Below are 14,803 nucleotides of genomic sequence, written 5' to 3'. Positions count from 1 at the left end.
GGGAAGATAAAGTCCAGAATCCCTGAGCCCAGGGTGTCCCGTGTCCTTCACTGGTGCAGAGGCAGGTAGCTCTTACCTTGGCAGCCATCCCAGCCTCATAGAAAGCCTTGTCTGCAGGGAGCAGATCTGTGTGGCGCAGCAGGGAAATGGACAGCTGGGCAGCCACAGTGTCCTGGGGCACAGAGGACAGCAAAGACACAACAATTCAGCAAAGAGAAAACAGGTTGGAAGGGATCTCATGAGATCACCCCAGACTCACAGCAAGGACTCTGCACCCACACATGTCCTACAGGTAAAAAAGGTCGAAAACCTCAGTCGTGACCCTGAGTTCCCTCACACATGGACTGTCACCTGAGGGCGAAATTCTTCTGCTTTATAAGCCTTGCTATTTTTCACAAGAAGCCACACCCAAACATCCCCCATCTAAGTCACAAACAAGGTGAGGTTGGAAGGCACTGCTGGCTTGACATTGCTGGCATTTCCCAAATCGTGCCCCTAGCCCCAGTCAAAGCAGAAGCAGCTACATGCTTCAAGAACATGCCTAGTCAAGTTTTGACCATCTCAAGGAATGGAGATTCTCCTCTCCAACAAACCCATTCCAGCCACAGTCTCAATACATTTTTTCTTGTATACAATTATGTAAAAATTTTGGAGCAGGGTGAGGAATTGAAGAGTAATTTCACTTTTCTGCTGCCAGATACCCATTGTCACACAAGAACTGTCAAGGCCCCTCCTTCTTCATGGTCCCAGATAGACTGCCCAGCACCTCAACATTCCACAGCTGTGGAGATTTGTACAGGTTTCCAAGACATCAGACTTGGCTCTTGCTGTCTGACATGTCTCTGGACCCCCAACATCCACACATCCACAAGACTAGGAAGTCCCAGCCTTCCCTGTGGCTTTCACTGGGGTTCTTTTCCTTTTCCCTGCCTTCTCCATCACAACTCTAGTACCACATCCATCCAGAGCTCTAGAACAATCCCACATGGATCAAGACTTCAGCAGGGAGGCCAAGCAGGGAGGCCAAGAACAAATCCCAGTGCACACGAGACTCCAGAACAGTCACAGGGCCTTGTGATGCCCTCATACAGGTCCATGAACTCCCAAAGGCCCCCAGGAGGCCCAGCACCCAGGACCAGTACCTGCTGAAGCCCTGGGAGCCCAGGAGAGCAGAGAGGAAGCCACATCCCTCTCTTGGGAAGATCAGGGTTTTTGTGATTCCTAATTTTCTACGGGCACCTCCACTCTCACAATTTGTGCCAAGCACAAGGATCAGCTCCTCCCTGTTTACAGCTCAGCCACAGTGGCTGGGACAGTACCCACGGTACACAGGTAACACCACCTACAGTCCCACCTGCTAGTGGTGGGCTCCCAATTACTGCAGTCCCATCCTCATGCATCCATGATGGGTGATTTGTGAAGTGGAACAGTAACCTCTGAACAGGCCCAAACCTGCAGTTCCCCACTCTGGGTGGTGACCTGGCAGAGGAACTCCAAAGCCTCACCAGCTGCTTCAGGCCCTGCATGGCAGAGCGGGTGGCGCAGTAGTGGGAAATCAGCAGCATCCTCTCAAACTCCTCGTGTGCTGCAGTGTTTGCCTCGCTGGACTTCACTAAGTTTTCACACTGAGAAGAGAAAATGAGAGGAACTGAGAGCAGGAGAGCATGAGGGCACTCTTCATCCACATGAGACAGGGAATTCAGGAGAGAGAAAGATCTGAAATATCCAGACACCTCTGGGACTGAGCAAGGGCTGGGCCTCGGGTGCTCTGGATCTGAAAGCACGCTGAAGGAAGGAGGCTGTAGGAGCCAGGGAGAGTCACCAGTACTGCAACAACAGCCAGCACTGGAAGCAGGGCTGACGATGGACAAAGGGAGGAGTTTTCGATTTTGCTTATGCTTGCAGTAGGGACAGAAACAGAGATTAGGCAAGCATGGCTCTGACTGAGGTGTTCTGGATAGGAATGAGGAGCAGAAGGCTCTAAGCATCCATGGGAAGAATGAATATTTTCCAGGCTCAGTAGGTCTATGCTTTCCCCATGCAAGCTGCTGAATGTGGGGTAGGACGAGAAGAGGATGTCACAACAAGGTCCCATATCGCAGTGACACCTGGAGCTCTGCAAGGGCCAGTGTCCAGACCCACTCCAAGGATTTGGCCTGGAGCATGGAATCTCTTTCTCTGCCTTCTCTTGCTCAGCCATATCCCCTTCCCAGGATCTTGTTTTCCTACTGTCTGCACTGCCAGCTCTTTACTCTTAGCTTGTGTTCTAAAGACACTGTCCATGTCACCTGTCGAGAGAGACTGGTTCTTCCTCCTGGTCACTGGAGACGCCCTGGCTGGAGCTGAGCAGGAGTGGCGAGCAGGCACACTCACCAGTCCCACAGCTCAGCCCAGCTGGAGTACACCCTGGCTGGAGCTGAGCAGAAGCAGTGAGCAGCCACACTCACCAGAGCAAGGAGCACGTCCCGCAGCTCAGCCCAGCTGGAGTACGCCTCGGCACAATTCATGCCAGGCGCATTCACCATCTCCACAAAGAGACGCTTGTAGATGTTGAAATTCTGCAACAGAAAGGAGCCAGGTGTAGAAGGAGACAGATGAGGAGTCAGCAGACTCCAGAGCTCTCCTGCTGCCAAGCACAGGCCAAGAAAACAGCTGCAGAGAGGCAGTGCTGCAGGTCACTGGCTGGAAGGGGGGCTGGGGACAAGGCAGGCAAACAGGGAAGGATTGAAGGATGCTTCCTGCAGCCAGTGCTCTCAGAGAGGCAAATGGTTCCTTCTGTTCTAAACTTGGTGCTCAAGGTACTCAAAACGAACACAAACACTCAACTTCTCCTTCCCATGGAGAACACGCCAGGAGATTTCCTTCAGCCCTCTGGAAGAACCCACTGCGGGACTGGGCATGCTGAACACAAGGCAATCCCAGCTCAGGCTGGGAGCCTGACTCATGCAGCACATCACAGCACAATGGGCAGCCCACCTGGGGATGCCCTCCTTACCTGTGGGTTGGCAGGTGCTCCATGCTGGATGTACAGGTGCAGGGCTTTGTCCCAGGAGCCCTCACAGATCAGGTGTGTTGCATACAGAGCCACGTACTTCTGCAGGACCTGATAGCTCTGGAGAAGGCACATGGAAAACAGCAGCATGAGACTCATGAACTTGGTGGGGGTGGATTCAGCCATGTGTTCACAACCCCACACACCTGAGTCCCAAAGGCTGGAAGAGGTAATCAGACCCAGACTGTCCTAAGCACACCTGGGGTTTGATTTGGGCCACACTGACACCTTTATCTTGGCTGGATGATGCTGTGCCGACCCTCCACACAAGCAAATACAGCTGTTTTGCAGCTGCCCACCACTTGCCAAAGGGATACTGCCCAACACCTGAAGGATGCAGTACCTCTATTAAGTGTCAACAAGGTTACCAGCTGTAAAGCAGCCCTTAGTCTAACACAGAAAACAACTAAAACCCTGGGTGAAGACATTTGTAATTAACAAAGCTGCTCTAGTCCATTATCTACACGCTGTCACAGCTCCAGGACTGCAGACCACCTTAGAGTGCTCCTCACACCTGTGCTGACCCCATAGACACTGCTGAGGACTGCTGTTGGCCTCAAAGAAATTCAAGTGAGGGAATAACTGCTTCACACATGCATAAATATGGTAATCAGAGGAAGAAAATGGCACAAAATGTGCAATCCTGTTAAAAACTGAGCAATGGAAGCTAGTTTATTATGCAGAAGAAAGACAAGTGTCCCAGCAGATGTCCAGAACTCCAACACCCAGATGGGGTGCTGGTGAAGCACCATGTTCATTATAGCTTGGGAAAAATGTTAAGTCTGGTTTGTGACCTATTTTGATAAATGTACCACTTTTGCTGTATAATCACCGTAGAGCTGAGTCACAGTGATTATATTCTGCACTGGTTACAGAAAAGGGTCATGCCAATGCTCTCTTGGAGGCACGAGCAGACACCAAGGTTTTCTTAGACTCAATGTGGCCTTGTGGTGCCCAATACAACAAACGGAGTCTTTTCCATTAAATGGAGTGTGCAGTTATTCTTTGTAGCTACTGATAAGCAGAATATCAACAGAGGAGCCTCCCAAGAGAACAATGACTTCAACAGAGACCATCTGCATCACAGAGAAGCCCAAGCCTGTGAGACATCAAGTTCACTCTAGTAGAATCCAAACTTAGGTTATTGGAACCAAACTTATAAAACCACAGTCCCAGACATTCCCAGTGCTTTTCCAAGGCTTCAGCTGGCCTGAGTGACAAGTTGTGATGTTCCTATTAACTGCAGATGCTGTTGCCAAGGCTGCCCTGTTATTCTATCTGAACCAGTATCTCACTCCAAAGAACTGCCTGTCCTTAGTTACCTCCATGATCAACAACCTTTTAACCAATAACTGCTTAATAACCAATCACCAATCAATAACCACTGAATACAAACCATCCCTCAAAGTACATCCTGGTAATTGAGAGCTGTCTTCTCCTGTTACTGCCTTGAAAGAGCATTATAAAACAGTTTCATTTTGCTTTTATTCATTTTATTACTCTACTGAGGTAATTTGGCTAGATTCAGGTCAGTAAAACTGAAAAAACATCAGATTTGCTTTCCTGACTAGGATGTCTCATTGTGACTGACACCACCACTCTCAAGAACATAGAGAAAGAAGGCTTTCTTCTACAAATCCCTGTTTCCATGGTACCAATTACTTCCAGCCCAAACAACTCATTTAGCTTCTTCCAATGCTCCATTAATCACAAAATTTAAACACAATATGCTTCCAGGTTCTAGCACTTCCCCACTCAGCCTCACTGGCCACGATGGGGACAGTGGTGTGGTACTTCCTGAGCCCCTGCAGTGGTTCTCCATGCTGCCCACCCACTGCAGGGTTCCAGGACCCCAGGTCTGTCACTGAGGGCTCACAAAAGCACTCACCTGCTTAGCTGCGACCTCCAGGCACTTTTCCCACTGCTCCTGCTTTGCATATATATCCAGAGCTGCCATGACATCAATTCCCACCAGCTGAGGATGCAAACAGCCATAAATTCATTGTGCAGGCCAGGCTTCCTACTCACATCCACACAAGCATCAGGTCACCCATGTCTTTTTTTCCCCACAGTCTCTTCTCCTCCATGGCATGAAATCACAGAGCCTGTGTGACCCACCTTCCACTGAGAGGGACCTGATTAGGCTGAGGAGTTCAGCCCATGTGAACCTTATGAAGGTCAACAAGTGACGGGTGCTGCACCTGGGTCAGAGCAACCCCATGCACAGATGCAGCTTGGGTGGAGAATGGATGGAGGGCAGCCCAGAGAAGGATTTGGGGGTGTTGGTGGACAACAAATTGGACATGACCTAGCAATGTGTGCTTGGAGCAACCCGGTCTACTGCAAGGTGTCCCTGCCCAAAGCAGGAGGTGGAATGAGCTGAACTTGAGGTAAGCTTTAAAGTCCTTTCCCAGCCAAACCCTTTGATGATTCTGTGGTCTGGCATGCAGTAGCCATGGCTCACAGGCACATACAGACTTTTCACTCATACTCATGTTCAGGCAAAAGGCCCATGAGAAAGGCCCCAGGATCTGCACAGGTCCTGACATCACTCCCTAGACTGGGAGACATCCCAAATACATACCGAATCCACCTTTCCTTGTTTTTTTAAATACTCCTTATAACGCTGGTCTACGTACTCCTCTGACCTGCAGGTAGAAAGAATCCCAGAAGGCAGCAAGACTCATGTCGTGCAGCAGAAGCTGGATTCAGCTTTGGAACTAGCAGACTTGCAGCTGTGCTATGTCTTACTAGCAGGCTGCTGGTGCGCAGATGGATGGGGAAGGAAAGGGTCTAAGTAGCTCTGCACAACATAGTATGTAAGGAGAACAAGGGATCACAGGGCTTTCAAAAGAAAGTGCGTGCACAGAGCTATGGCAAGGGAAAGGGACATAGGAATAGGGGTGAAATCAAATGGGATAACAGTTTCTGTGGGATGTGTGGCAATAGAAAAGTGTCAGAATGTTAAATGGCTTGGGAAGGGTGGCTGTGGAGAATGTACCCTGTTAAGCCTGGGAAAGCCACTATGGGGAGAATTTAGGAAACCTAGGAGCAACAGGACAGGACAGGACAAGGGACCGGCTGGGGGTGGGAGGGGGAACAAGAAGGCTGTAGTTTGCAAAGCTCAGGGCATACCTGGGGTCAAACTCTTTGGCTGTGTGCTTGGCTTTGCTCCATTCCTCCCCTTCAATGAAGGCATCAATAGCTTCTTGGATGAGATCCAAGTTTAGGTAGAGCTCAGCTGCCTGCAGGGCCAGAGACAGTTCCATGGGAGACAAAACCCCAAGGGTTCCCTGTATCCCAGGCTGAAGCTGGTGCTGGACCACCACACAGACACAAGAGAAAGTCTCTTCCCAAAAGATAAGCCTCTCTTCTGCTTCCTGCCTTCTCCCAAGGCCTGGCTCTCTCACATTTTTCCAGGACTTGATTCATTCCCCTCTTCCATCCTCCCTGAAAATTCTGCACAGCTGACCTCTACATAAGGCCATCCATCCACCCATCACCCCAGGATGTGACCTGACCTCCTTCCCTTGCACAGAACTCTCCCTTCCTATGTCACCACTTCTTCAGCAGCCCTGGGGGCAGGAGCCAGTCCTCACCATGCTGTATTTTTTCATGGCCACCAGCTGAGGAGCCACGGTCCGTGTCACTTCCATGCTCTGTGACTGATCCAAGAATTTCACAGCCAACTCAGCAGCCTGTGAAGAGAAATTGTCAGCAGCTCGATTGATAAAAATGGTGGGAGAGTGGGATGAAGCTGGGAAGTGCTGTCCCAACTAAGAGACTGACAGCTGGAAGCACCTGAATGATGGAGGAAAGGGAGAAATGGCAGGTCATTTTGACAAATCAGAGGAACAAAGCCCAGTTACTTTCACACAGGGGAGAAGATCAGACAAGGACATAATTGTTGTTGAAGTTTGTACAAAGACATGGGTGTGAGTGAGAAGTATGAGCAAGAACACGGCACAAAGGCTGGTGGCATGGAGCACAGGAAGGTGCTCCTCTAGCAAGGGCTCAGTTACAGAGTGCAACTCTGCAGTGCAGGGAGCTGTGGGCACACAGACATGGGCCTGCCACTGGCAGAGGTGCCAGACCAAGGGAGGCAGCACCATGCAGGATAAGCACAGCCTGTCATGGCTCCAAAGGAAACAGCTATGAAAGCTTTCAGCCCTGCAGGCTCTCCTGAGCCCTGCAGTGACACAGATCTCTGAGGTGCACTCAGGCTGGGAAGAGCTCCCAGGCAGAAGAGTAGGTGAAGAGAACCCTAGCCCCTGACAGTACCTTCAGTAAGCACTTCTCCACCAGGACACTGTTGCTAGGATCCCGCACCTTCAGGTAGCAGTCCACTGCCCTGGCGTACTCCCCAGAGCGCTCCCACTCCCGTGCCTGCTCCAGCAGCCCTTCAGCTCCGCTGCAGGAGGAATGCAGGCTGTGAGCAGGACAGGGGTGCTGCCAGAGATCCTGTGGACAGGGTGTAGGGTGTGGGCAGGGAGGTGCACACTACAAGCAAGCAGGGACCTCTGACAGAGCAGCGAATGTGACAGAGAACATGAACAGTGCTGAAGAAAGAACTAACAAAGGCCCCTGGGGAGATGCAATGGCAGTACAGGAGTCCATGGAGATTTGTAAGTGGGGCAAGATGCCATCTGGGAGATCTTGGTTGGCAGAAATAAGATTCCCAGATAAATAAGGAAGGATGATAGGAAACCTATGCAGTAAGAAGCCCGGAGTCCTCAAGAAACAAGTGGATGTCAGGGATCCCATCGGCTGTCTCTGTAAGGCACCAGTAAAATGGCCATGGGGAAGAGCTTCCAGGATATTTCCTGAAGCCTGACCACAGCACTCCTTACCTGGAGCCTTTCTTGCCAGCCTCTCTGCCACACTCCTCCTGCAGCTCTCCCAGTCGACCAGGCATGTATTCCTTGCAGATTCGCAGGGCTTCGCTCCACATGCCGGCCTCCTGTGCAGGCACAATGGGGAGAAGTTTTCACCAGTTCACCAGGACCCCCCACACTCCTGCTATCACATAACACATCTGTCCCCTCATGCAATCTTGCCAGAGAACTGACTAGAAGAAACAACCACAGTAATACCACCCAGTTCTTCAGGGGAACATACTCATCCATTCCAGCTACCTCAGTGGAATAGGCACTTAAGCCTCCAAATGCACCCACTTGTGCTACCCCAAGGACCACCCACAATCTGGCAGGATATATCCTCCAGAACCATGAGAGAGCAAAGCTATGATATGAAATCCACTGGTTCAGTCTTCAGACCAGAATCCAGTTCCTCTAGAAACCCTGAGTAAATTGTTGCCCTGTTCTTTTGAGTTTTAAAGTTCTTCTAAAAGTTTCTTATGCCTTCTGATATTTACATATTTCTACTGAATTTTCTCGCACTGTTCATATAAACAATTATTGTTTTGCATTCTTCTTTGTGGGTGGAGAGAACTGACAGACTGTTGGTTTGACCAGTGTGGTCGGAGAGGTGGCAATTTCACCCTCCAATTGCACTGTCACTTTTGCTATTGTATATATAGTGGAATCAGAAAATAAAGTTTGCTTTTTTGGGTTCTTTTCTTTCCTTTTACATCTAGCCTGCTTCTGTGAGTTATTTCATGTCATAGTGTGAAAGAGTAAATGGCTTCTCTTTGGCTACTGAGTTGACAGGGGGAGCTGGGAGGTGAATTTCACTCCTTCATCTAAATAGGGTTCTTGTCCAGTCAGGAAGGCAATGATGTTGCTACAGACTGCACTCACCTTATAGTACTTGATGGCCAGCTCAGGTCTCTGTGCTCGCAGGAGGAAGGCCTCTGCCTTCTGGAACTCTCTCTGCTCAAAGGCAAACTGTGCCTGTCCCACCAGCACATCAGCCACGCTGTCTGGGTCATGAGCCTCAGCCACACGCTGCGCAGCATCCCAGTTCTGGTTATGCACAAACCTGGGGGATGGGATGTACCAGGGACACGAGATGTAACAACAGGCATGACAAGGAGCAGCCCAGTGCTGGAGAGGCAACCAGGCTGGCATTGCATGGAAAGCAGGCACAGCAGGATGTGGAGGACACATACATCAGCACAGCTTCCTTGGGCTTCCCAGCTTTAATGAACTCTCCTTCAGCCTCTTCAAATTTGCCCTAGAGGAGAAGTGACTTGTTTGCACACCTTCCTGTTCTGGCATCATCACATGACCTCCTCTACTCACAGCAAGGCAGGGAGCATTTCACTGTCCTCATGGAGCCCTTTGGAAATGCAGGGACTGAAGCCAGAACTGTGACTGCTGCAGCAGCCCAGGGACACCTGCTCAGTTATCTGAGGGACTAGAGAACTTGCACCTGTTCCAGGGGAAAATTACCTCATCTTCTAGGAACATGGCATATTTTAAGTGGATGTCTGGCATCTTCTGCTTCATGGAGAGGCGGGCCAGTTCAAAAGCAAATTCAAAGACCCTGCAATGAAAGAGAGAAGGACTCTGTGCTGTGTGTATGCCTTCATCAAGAACAAGACATCAAGTAGAGCACAAGACACTGGGAGAGGAGAGAGAGGAATACAGGGGGTTCCAAGTGAATTAGCACTGTCTGTTCCTCCTGTTCCTGACCAGGAGCTTTTAGAGTCCCCACTAATGAAATCTGACTCCTTCACACCTGCTATTAGAGCCCAAAGCAGGAGCCAAGAGATGTGGGAGCCTCAGAAGAGTCATAATTAATGCCCATACAGGCAGACACCTGGCCAGTTGCAGAGCAGGGCCAAAGCTGTTGTTGCAGACAATTACTTCTGGTGATACAAGGACTACCTCCTCTCATGCTCAGAGACTCTCACAAGCCTTCCTCTGCAGAGGCTGAAGGACAAACTGCCAGCTCAGACTTGGCATTTGAGAAACTGACACAAAGATGAGAAGTGGGATGTGTCAAGGATGTGGAAGGCCTGTGTGAAGCACTGTGAGGTGGGAAGACATGTCATTTTCTGGATTTGCAGCTACCTTGTGCACACAGCTACTTTGGCCCACATGTTTTTCTCTGGTTAGGCAGAGGGGAGGGAGGTGTTGGGCACCTGCGTACCCGCTGTCTGTTGCATGGTCAATGGCCATCTCCAGAAGTTCAAATTTGCTGAGGAGTTTCACAGCTGCCTCTCCACCCAGGCTCTTTGCCCACAGATAGGCCACGTGCTTATGGGAGTTCGCACCCCCGTATGCCTTGGCCACCTGTCCAAAGCAAAGGAAGAACCCAGTGTATGTTTCACCTTCAGCAGATTGAGCCCCTCTCACGTGCTGCCTGCCAGCAGGAGGGAGCACCAAAACCATCTGTTCCCTCCCGACAAACCCTTCTGCAACCACCACTGCACTGGCGAGGAGGACAGTAAGACAAAGGCATACATGGCACAGCAGCAGCTGCTGCCTCAGCACGGCCACATCACTGCTGGGACAGCAGAAGTGAACCCAGCATTCCATGGCCACACTGAGGAGAGCAGTGCTGGGGGACTGTGGCCAGCGCAACACCTCTGAGGTACAACAGGATGCAGTGATCAGGGGCAGGGCAGTGCCTCGAGGAAGGCAGCCCAGCAGAAAGGACAAGAGTCAAACCCTGCTTTTGGACTGCAATGCTGCAGACTGGGAGGCCCACAGGCCTCCAGGGCTGGGGCAGTTCTGCGGCTGGGTGGTGTACACCAAATGTTCTGACTTTGCAGTGCACAGAAACAAAGCAATTTCCACCAGGATCCCACAGCCAGAACCTGACCTCTGCACAGGTGGGGAGCTGTGAATGACCATTACCCTGTATGCCTCTTCCCACATGTCATTCACTCTGTACATGTTCACGGTGGTCTTCCAGTCTTTGGCTTGCAGGTAGTGGTACTCAGCCTCCTGCAAGCGCCCCTCTGCCTCCAGCTCCTGCAGTCGGAGGCAATAAGACAGTGACACTTGTGCTGGTGCATTCCCCCCTTCTCCTTCACAGGCTGCAGTGTGGTCTGAGAAATGCTTGGCCTTGGCCTTGAAAACACCACCTGGGCTCAGCTCTTCCTGAACTTATCAGAAACACTGCCTTGCTCCCAGGAACTGCCTGCTATCTAATGTGCTTCTGTTTTCCTTATGACCAGACTTGGAAAACATTCCTCTTGCCTGAATAGCACAACATTCCTGTTCTCACACTTTCTAAGAAAATGCCAATCCAAAACTCTGGCCAGGATGAAATTTGTTATGACTGAAACCCTTGTGACCCTATAAACAGCAGTCCAAAATGAGACTCTTTTGAGCTGTCCTGGGACCACAGTGGGCGGTGACCAGCAACCTCCCTCTGTGGGGGGACACCTCTCAGAGCCAAAACCCTCAGGTTTGCTGTTCTTGGAGGACTGCCAAAACACAATGTGTCCTGGGCCAATAGGTCATTCCTTGAGGCCTGATCCTTCACCCACTGGGAGATGCAAAGGCCTCCAAAGGAGGATTTCAGTGACCTCTGGGGTGAATTTTTCACAGGTATCTTGTAGGCACTGCCTCTTTCTGTCTAGGTGCATAAAGATGCACATATGCTATAGCAAATCAAGGAGAAATGTGTCTTTCTTAGATGTTTAAGTATCTTGGATATCTAAGTAAGTTAGGCCTGTAAGTAAGGTTAAGTTATAGTTATAAACTTACTTAAATGCTGCTAAGTGTTGTTCTTTTGCTAAGTTGTTAAACAGAAGTTATAAGCTAAGTGTTGCTAAGTGTTACTTTTCTGCTGAGTTGCTAAGTGTAACTTCAAAGTTATAAGTCAGGCTAAATGCTCTTGTTATTCCTCTGTTAGATTGTTAAGACTAAGCTATAAATTAAGTTAGGTGTCAATTAAATGTTTTCCTATGTTAAACTGTTAAGTCTTAAGGTACAAGTTAAATTAAAGTACTCTTACATTTGAGTGTTTGGCTGTGTTCCTTTTTATCCTTGCCCACACTATCTTTTGTCTCTCTCACACACACACTCCCTCACAGATAGTTCTTAGCTAATTTCTTTTTTGATTGCCTGGGTTTTATTTGGTTTTGTTGTTGCTTGTTTTTGCTTGTTGTCCCTTAGCTGTCCTGTAAGTAGCAGAGTGAATCTTGACAACAAACTTCTTGTGCTTTGATGCTTAATATTAAACCTGACTTTTGCTCATACCCTTTTCACTGATTTTTTAAGTGATCTCAAACCCTCATCCGTAACAACAATCTTGCCCCTGCTTGATTTAGCTGATCCCCTGCCATGAGATACACTCACCTTGCCCAGGTGCAGGTGAGTATCTCCAAGTAAGTCCTTGTGGTACTTTGCTACCAGGCAAACCATCTCATCATACATCTTACACTTCTTGTACATGGTGATAGCCAGATCAGGTTCATTCACAGTGATGTACAGCCTGGCAACATGAGCACATCCAAACAGCTCAGCCAAGGACACGACCAGTCCCTGAAATCTTTCCACAGCCTGAAATATCAGCTTCAGTTCCCCACATGTGGAGAAAGTTCTTCTGACCATTCCAAACCCCAGTCCCAAATTCTCCTCCTAACCCAGGAAAGGGCTTCTCCTTGCTACAGCAAATTTTTCAGGGCTCAGCCTTGGGCTGACACCAGTACTGGAAGCAACTCACCTCTCAGCTTCTTTGTACTTGCCCTGTCTCTCCATCTCCTGGGCCTGGGTTATGTACAGAACAGCCACCTCCTCCCGGCTCATGCACTTGAGTGCCAGCTGCCAAAAGGAACACACGGGGGAGAAAGGAACAGCAATTTCCTGACATGTGACAGTGAAAAAGGGGAAAACACATTTCCTTCCTATCTGACAAACAGGTATCTGTGCTATATGCTCTGCAAAGAATGGGCAGTTATTTGTCACTGTCACAAAGCACACAGGACCAGCTCCCAGAGAGGGCCATTTGTGTCAGAGGTGAACCCACATGGGGCTGGGAGAGAGAGAAGGACAGGTCAGGGTGGGAACATTTGACTTCTTGCTGGCTACTGCATGTCCCTACACACATATCTGGGAAAAGTACTGGTGGATCAGGTATTGCTGCACAAGGCACTCCACATCCTGATGGAAGACACATCTCACCAAGTGGGGTGAGCTTCACAGAAGCTTTGGCTTCTGACTCTACCTTGTGAGCCTGTTCCCAGAGCCCGGCCTGTGTGTACATGTCGATGGCATCCTTGGTCTGCCCTCCTTTGATGTACAGTTCCTCTGCAACCTGCCAGGCAAAGGCCACACTCAATACAGCCAAGGGACACACAGAGCAGTGGTGACTGTGTCTGGGGCCTCACCTGATACTCCTGTAAAGATGCATAATGCTGGGCAATCTTGAGGTAATATTTGGCTGCTGCCTGTTTGTCCTGCAAGTCCAAAATGTAGATGGCCTTCTTCCACTGCCGGGCTCCCAAAGCTGCCTCGAGGGCCTTAATTGAGCACCTGGAACCAAACCCATCAGTCTTTAGAGCCAGGCATCAGGCATCTCCTCTAGCTACACTGTGCCAGGGAGACTAGAGTGCTCTGCTGCCTGATTCAGTTAGAGCAGCATAAAGCAGCTGAGTAACTGGCACTGCTAAGGGTGAAAGAACTGGGACAGCAGAGAAGTGCAATCAGCACTCTTAAGACCTTAGGAGACATGTGGGAAGGCATCAATGGCTGGTGCACACAAGCAAGCAGGGCACAGCTAAGCAGGGCAGTGGGGGTTCACTCAGGCAAACCCTCTGCTGAGAGAGGCAAAGGTATCAACTTCACGCCCTGCCAGTACACTGCTGCTTATACAGCCTTCTCCTACTCCCACCTGGCTTCTATGTAGTGGTTAATAGCAGCATCCAGCTGTTTCTGCTGCACCAGATAGTCTCCCCAGGCCTCCTCCAGCTTCACAACTTCTGCAGGAAATGCCAGGCGAGCCAGCTCCACGGCTGTAAGGGGACACAAGAGCTGCAATGCTGAGGCCAGCAGGGAAGCAGAACTGTGGGGCAAACATGGGCCTTGGATCTGGCACAGGAGGAGGGGAATGGTGACTGTCTAAGCCACTCCAGTTCCAATGTGTTACCCAGCAGCCTAGACCCTGTGGAGAGCTGGGCCAAACCCATGCTGGTGCAGTCAGCATGGTCAAGGCCTTGGGAACAAGACACTCTCCTGGGACTGCATGTGCAAGTACAACTATGTGAAAATACAGTGAATGATATGATAGGTGGAAGCTGCAGAACATCCAGGCACCTCCAGGCCCCAGGGCAATATTTCATGCTGCCACCAGGCCAGAGTAGCCAGGCTCCTGCTGGAGATGAGAGGGAGGAACATACTAAGCGTGGTACCTTTCAGGAAGGCACTGCCCTTGCCGTAGCACTCCAGAGCCTTTCGTGGGTTCCCAACCTTCTCGAACAGGTCTCCAGCCTAGTGACAGATACAAGCTGCCAGTTTCCAGAGCTACCACCTCCCCACATCATCAGACCCTACCAGTTCCATGCACACTCCTGCACCAGCTCTGCCTTCCCAACTAACTGAAGTGTATGGGATTAAAGAACTACAGGAAAGACAGCATGTGCCAAGAACCATTGTCCTTTCTGCTGACTGACCCCAGCACAACCATCCTGGAAGACCAACGGCTCATTCCCTTCAGTATTTGAATGGTGGCAAGACCACATAGAAAGAACTGTAAAAACAGAGCAAGTATATACCAGCCTTTCCTCTATTTATCCACCTCTGACAACCTGCACAGTAGAACTTGCCTGAGTTTGTAGTGATGCCCTCACATCATCTTATTTAATGGTTTTTGACAAACTCTGCCTCCTGATTT

General features: G+C 50.0%; 1 protein-coding gene across 4 annotated transcripts in view; it reads right to left on the bottom strand.

Moving 5' to 3' along the window:
* Positions 1-14,803, bottom strand: part of IFT172 (intraflagellar transport 172) — a 37,937-nt gene that overhangs the window by 3,743 nt on the left and 19,391 nt on the right. For 2 of the 4 annotated variants that reach the window (XM_085574153.1, XM_021545162.3), the window contains exons 23-43: positions 14,322-14,400; positions 13,805-13,925; positions 13,302-13,446; positions 13,139-13,228; positions 12,638-12,735; positions 12,271-12,406; positions 10,819-10,935; positions 10,109-10,251; positions 9,406-9,499; positions 9,123-9,187; positions 8,812-8,992; positions 7,903-8,012; positions 7,334-7,463; positions 6,652-6,750; positions 6,188-6,297; positions 5,637-5,700; positions 4,941-5,027; positions 2,996-3,112; positions 2,448-2,558; positions 1,506-1,625; positions 77-172 (exon numbers count right to left, since the gene is read on the bottom strand). In XM_085574153.1, the coding sequence (XP_085430279.1) occupies positions 77-172; positions 1,506-1,625; positions 2,448-2,558; positions 2,996-3,112; positions 4,941-5,027; positions 5,637-5,700; positions 6,188-6,297; positions 6,652-6,750; positions 7,334-7,463; positions 7,903-8,012; positions 8,812-8,992; positions 9,123-9,187; positions 9,406-9,499; positions 10,109-10,251; positions 10,819-10,935; positions 12,271-12,406; positions 12,638-12,735; positions 13,139-13,228; positions 13,302-13,446; positions 13,805-13,925; positions 14,322-14,400 (2,313 nt within the window). Of the gene's footprint in view, positions 1-76; positions 173-1,354; positions 1,626-2,447; positions 2,559-2,995; positions 3,113-4,940; positions 5,028-5,636; positions 5,701-6,187; positions 6,298-6,651; positions 6,751-7,333; positions 7,464-7,902; positions 8,013-8,811; positions 8,993-9,122; positions 9,188-9,405; positions 9,500-10,108; positions 10,252-10,818; positions 10,936-12,270; positions 12,407-12,637; positions 12,736-13,138; positions 13,229-13,301; positions 13,447-13,804; positions 13,926-14,321; positions 14,401-14,803 lie in introns of all 4 variants that reach the window. The other 2 variants (XR_014953496.1, XR_014953497.1) reach the window with 2 other exon arrangements.

The sequence above is a fragment of the Lonchura striata genome, chromosome 3 (genome assembly GCF_050655825.1).
Source record: "Lonchura striata isolate lonStrDom1 chromosome 3, ASM5065582v1, whole genome shotgun sequence".
Classification (NCBI taxonomy): Eukaryota; Metazoa; Chordata; class Aves; order Passeriformes; family Estrildidae; genus Lonchura; species Lonchura striata.
This window is presented reverse-complemented; position numbering and strand designations above follow the sequence as displayed.